The 5,800-nt window shown below is 46.3% G+C and overlaps 1 protein-coding gene across 1 annotated transcript; it reads left to right on the top strand.

The window, feature by feature from the left end:
• Positions 1 to 1,938: 1,938 nt before the first annotated feature.
• dmrt3a (doublesex and mab-3 related transcription factor 3a) lies at positions 1,939 to 4,291 on the top strand. Its single transcript, XM_068761020.1, has 2 exons — positions 1,939 to 2,358; positions 3,293 to 4,291. Exons 1-2 carry the CDS (start codon positions 1,939 to 1,941, stop codon positions 4,289 to 4,291), a joined length of 1,419 nt encoding a protein of 472 aa, XP_068617121.1.
• Positions 4,292 to 5,800: the final 1,509 nt, after the last annotated feature.

The raw sequence follows: 5,800 nt of genomic DNA, 5'->3' as shown, positions 1-5,800 counted from the left end.
TCACATACACTTCCTGTTAAAGTCATTATGGACTTACCTTCTAATATAAGTTATCACAAATTGGCCTAACAAATAAAGATGACATATTTCTTTAAAATTAAAATCCATTTGATGTTTTGTACCAGATGCGCATTTCCCCGCAGCATAAAAAAAGACAGCCTTTCATGCATCTTCAACTTGTTGTGCATCAAAAAATGAAATAACCCCAGATAAATCAGGCCTTATGCTAATTACCATGCAGCCTGCAGTATAAACTTTTATTCGGGTTTGTGTTTTACTCTTTATCAACGAACAACATGAATAAATTTATTACGCGTTGTGGTGAGGACGTCCACCCGCCGCCTCCCACTCCCACAAATCTACTCGGCTGGCACAAACTGCAAAGCCACTCTAGTCACCTTGAAATTTCCTCTGCTATTTTCCAATTAAAAGCTTAATAGTCCTGGAGACGGGCTTCATGTGTGCACGTTTACCGTGCTCTCATTCTCTGTAAGCCGCGCAGGATCGGATCCCATTACTTGCTTGAATAAACCTTTTTTACGGTCAGAAACAGGCCCCGGCTTTGTCCGGTGTTGTGTTTCAATGCCCTCTATTAGTCCAGCAGAAGGGACATATCAACATCCTCGACGTGGCCCCCAAAGGGCTTTTATACACGTAGAGACTAATCATCTAAAGTTATGTACGACTGTGCCAAAGCTGTGCGTTCTGCCCGAGGCTGCAGGCCTGCAGGTGGGGGGGGGGGGGGGGGGGGGGGGGGCATGAACGGATGAACTTATTCATGGCATCACGCGTTACTGTCAAAGTCGAACCGTTTGAGCACAAACGCTTTTTAAACAACCATCAGTTTGTTTTTGTTTGTTTATGTTTTCATATTAAATACTTGAATCAGAATGTATTTTTTCATACACTATATTGTCATGCATGGTTTGTTTGATAGTTATTAGTTCCATGCTGGGATGACCCCCCCCCATCCATGTATCTTTAGTCTTCTTAACAGCTGGAATATCAGATTTAATAAATCTGACTTTAATATTTGATGCAATTTTTTATTTTTTTTTATTTTATTATTTATTTTAGCTATTATTTGTTTTATTCCGATATTCACTTTTTAGAATAACAATTGTGCTAAAAGGAATGAATTCAAGCAGACTCCTGTACGTAATCAATAACATGTTCTAAATATTACAGCTGCCATTGATTGATATTTGATCTTTGAACATCTATTATTCGCTATAATTCTATGTATTATTTTTCTTAGATTGTAATCCATTTAAGTATAGTTCATATTCTGTGTATTGTTCCTTTTATTATCTTTTATCTCATTTGAACTTTATTTATTCTGGTACATTGTATTGTTTGAAGGGCTTGTTGTAAGGACGATAAAGACATTCTATTCTATTCTACTTTATATTTCATGCAGGTGCCGGCCTTTCCTTCTCTGGCCGTTTTGTTGCAGCTTTCCATTGATACAATTTTTATCATCTTTGTAGCTCACATCAGCTTCAGGATCAAATGCATTGAAAATACACCGTGCACGTCTCCCATTGCACTACAGCATGTCGTCCTGTTGTATTTTGGAGCGTGTCCTCACGTTGGACGTCACTTCCCTTCATCTTAATAAAGGAAACTCTACAAACGTGTGAACCACACAGGGAACCGTGTTGAGTTATCTGATCCTCATTGGCTGCCACCCCCCCCCCCTCCATTTTTTGCAGCGTGCGGGCGCCTTGACGCGAGTGACAGCGTTTGGTTACTCGTCTCCATAAATGCGTGTCTGCGCTGTCAGCCGGTGGAAGGTGGATCCTCCAGTGCGTCCTGTCATGCGTGCGGCAGAGCAGCAGCATCAAGCTCCATCTATCGGAAAGCAACGCTCCCGCCCCACTGCGCCTCTTCGCAGATGCACTTGTGCGTCCTGGAACACAAGTTGCGCCTGACAGAATGAATGGCTACGGGTCTCCCTACCTGTACATGGGGGCTCCGGTGTCTCAGCCCCGGGCCCCGCTGCAAAGGACCCCAAAGTGCGCGCGGTGCAGGAACCACGGCGTGCTGTCGTGGCTTAAAGGTCACAAGCGGTACTGCCGCTTCAAGGACTGCACCTGCGAGAAATGCATCCTCATCATCGAGCGGCAGCGCGTCATGGCGGCGCAGGTGGCGCTCCGCAGGCAGCAAGCCAACGAGAGTCTGGAGAGTCTCATCCCCGAGTCACTCAGAGTGCTGCCCGGCATCGGCGTGCCTGCAGCCGGCGAAGGGAACCAGGGAGCAGCGCCCAGGACGGAGGAGCTGGAGCTGAGATGTAGCAGCGCGGAGCCGCTGCAGGCCGAAGGCCAAACATGCGCAGGTAAAGAATCAAGAAGAGGCGTGACTTTGGATTGTTCATATTTATGCTAAATAATAGAACTTGAGCGTTAAACGTAATTATGGAGTGTTTTAATCAAAGACGACAAAAACAATCACTTTTTAAACAGTCATTACATTATAATACTCAATTTATTGGGATTTATAAACCAGCAGACGAGAAATCTGTTTCAAGAGCTGTTTTAAATTTGCACAAAAACTGGGAAAGGGAATTGAGATCAGGATTATTTTAAATACAATTAGAAAAGTCGGTGCCTCATTAAAAAGCGAGATTTGTTTTATGTATTGTTTCAATCAATTATTATCCTTTTAAAAGGCCAACATGTCTCTAAATGTATGTAACAAATAAGTTACATATAAGTTTAAAACAAGTCCTAAAATATATTTTAAAATATACAAAAATCAGTCCGTTTTCATTATTTTGTTGAGGTATGAGCAAATAAATACAAGTAGAGTCACTTTTTATTTAAGACATGAGGGTATAAAAATTAAAGTGTCCGTAAGGTAAGGAAAAAGGGTTGATTTGATTTTAACTAAAGCAAACAAACACAAGCCATGTTTTACATTTCAGGGCGCAGCATTTATATTTCTCTTTCTCCAGACTCCCTCATGTTTGATGGTGAGACTAAAACATCAGCTCGATGTTCAGTCTGAGCGCAGACAGTAATCAGAGGCGGACACGTCCCAGTATGTCCCCATATGTCTTTTAGAAGGTCAACTTCAGATGAACCGTTGCCGAGCAACAAGCCGCCTGGTCCCTACATGCCAGAAGAAGCTGGCTCGTTGCTCTGGAGACGACTTTTGATGGATAAACTGTTCGCCTCCTCTCGAGGATGTTCCTGTATTCAGTGTCTCGTTCATCTGATATCGTTCCTGCCCGTTTCTGGTTTTTGAGTTTCTGCGCCCTCGTCTCGCAGAGCGCACGGAGGACCCAGAGGAGGTGTCAGCGGGGGAACACGGGGGGAGCTCCAGTGAGAAGGAGCAGGACGCGCTCAGCTCCCCCGAAGGCTCCAAGCCCAGCTCCTGCTACACGCCGGAGCCCCCGGATGCCCCCTGCCACCCACAGGAGAGCCGCCTCAGCCTCCCGAAGTCCGGCAGCGCCGAGAAGGAGGCCAAACCGGAGAGTCCGCGGAAGCGCGCCGTCAGCCCGGCGGAGCAGAGCGTCCTAATCGAGGGCATCACCGGATCCATCAGCCTGCCCTTCAGCCTCCGGGCCAACCGGCCGCCCATCGACGTCCTCAGGAAGATCTTCCCGTCTCACAAGCCGCCTGTCCTGGAGCTCATCCTCAGAGGCTGCGGGGGCGACCTGGTGGGGGCGATAGAGGTGCTGCTGTCCAGCAGGAGCCACGACAGGGGCGCGCACACCCACCCCGACCCGCACCCGGACACCCTGCTGCTCCCGCCAAACGGGCACCTGTTCGAGCACACGCTGGGCTCCTACCACCCGGTGTCCTCCTCCGCCAAGTGGTCGGTGGGCTCCGCGTTCCGCGTCCCCGACTCCCTCCGGTTCGCCTCGGACTCCACCGCGGGCGCGGCGTCCAGCAGCCCGCTGGGTGTCCCCCTGCAGCACCCGTCCTTCCCGCAGCACGCGCGCTACCCGCTCATGCTGCGCAACTCTCTGACGCGCAGCCAGGCCGGCCCGTTCGTGCACAACGACGTGACTCTGTGGAATACCATGGCTCTGCAGCAGCAGTACCAGCTCCGCTCGGCGACGCAGTACGTGTCGCCGTTCTCTCCCGCAGCTCCCGCCGGTACCGGCGCGGCGCTCTTCCGCAGCTCCCCCATCCTCCCCCCGAGATCATCCGAGGAGCAGCGCGTCGGCGTCCCGGAGGAGAGCTGCGCGCTGGGGCCCACAGCCGGCCTCTACTCCCCTGATGAGGAGTACGAGGAGCGCTCCGACTCCGCGGACTCCCGCGTCATGAACTCCTCCGCTTGATGGGACTAATGCAGCAGGAGACGCCAAACATGTATTATTGTGAACGGACGTGCAGTGCGTGTTTTTATTTTTGGAGAGGGGGGGGGGTGTTCTGTCTGAATTGAATTGTGTCGAGCAATCACCGGAGGTGACGTTGATCAGGTCACGTGGACGCGCCCAAAACGGACGAATGTGACAGACTGGCGTTGTTTTGAAGACCTGTCATCTATTTCCTGTCAGCATGTTTAGTACTGTGAACGTTCAATGTTAAGGATCATCAATGCATGTCAGAATTATTCCGAATAAATATTTCCCATGCAGGTTGGGAGGAGGTTGTCTTTTCTGTTACAAATGATTTCACTGGAAATAATAAAACAAAACAGGATTATGCATCTTAATTTAAATATTTGTTAAAGACCAAACCAGAACTAAAAGTCAGCAGCATGAGGATTAACTCTAACACAAAATATTTTAGTACCTTGATTCCTGCAGACCCAAATCTGCAGGGATTAATTGAATTAATGATCAGGAGAATTAAAATGTCATTTTTACACTATTTACACTATTTTTTATCAGTTCTGCCACTTCACAACAGATTTTCCTCGGTCCTTGTTGCAAAGCCTTTTGGCTTTTTAAAGTAGTCCTTTTCCAGGAGTTGTCTAAACACAGAGAAAATAGAAGAGGGAATTGTATGGACATTTTTTTTTAAATAGTAAAAAGGAAAAAATAAAAAATATTTCATTACAAGTAAAAGCCCTGCATAAAAAATGTGTACAAAAGCATAAGTAATTGCTAGAAGTACCAATTAAGCAGAAAGAAGAATATATATAATATTTAAAAGAATATGAGCAGAAACATAATCAGAGATCAAAGTTGTTGATCATTTTAATGACATGACCTATAGCAACAATTATATAATAATAATTATCTATCTATCTCTATCTATCTATACTTTCACCGTATCGTTAATCTGAATCTAACGTAATCATCCACTAAATATGTGACACAACAAAATCGAGTATGCGCCTGCCAAGTAAAAAAGTGTAAAGCTGCGTAGAACAACAAGGTACACATACCTCAGATTTACTAAAGTACAATTTACTCGGATAGTATTTTTGTTTACCTTTCATGGCATCTTTACAGTTTTTCTCAGCCGCTTCGGTGCTTTTCTCACATCACTAAATTAGCATTTGCACAGCAGTTAGTGCATTTCTCAAAACAATGAGTGCAAACTGGAAAACCGAGTGGATAACCTGCAAAGGCACATCACTGGCTCAAAAGCAAGTCTTCATGTCAATGAAGCTGCAGAGTCATCAAAATGACAAGTCTTTACACCACCGTTCAGCACAAATGTGAACAATTTAACAGAGGTAAATCATTCTGGCACATCCAGATGTTCGTGTCTGTCTGGACACATGTTTTCATCTCTTGCAATGCATCGAGGACAGAATCTCCTGGAGTGGCGAGTCCACCCTCTGCATGACTCTACTGTGATGACGCCACATGCTGCATCCATGGCTGCTAGCCGGG

The sequence above is a fragment of the Brachionichthys hirsutus genome, chromosome 4 (genome assembly GCF_040956055.1).
Source record: "Brachionichthys hirsutus isolate HB-005 chromosome 4, CSIRO-AGI_Bhir_v1, whole genome shotgun sequence".
NCBI lineage: Eukaryota > Metazoa > Chordata > Actinopteri > Lophiiformes > Brachionichthyidae > Brachionichthys > Brachionichthys hirsutus.
The sequence above is the reverse complement of the archived record's forward strand: the minus strand, read 5'-3'. Positions and strand labels throughout refer to the sequence as shown.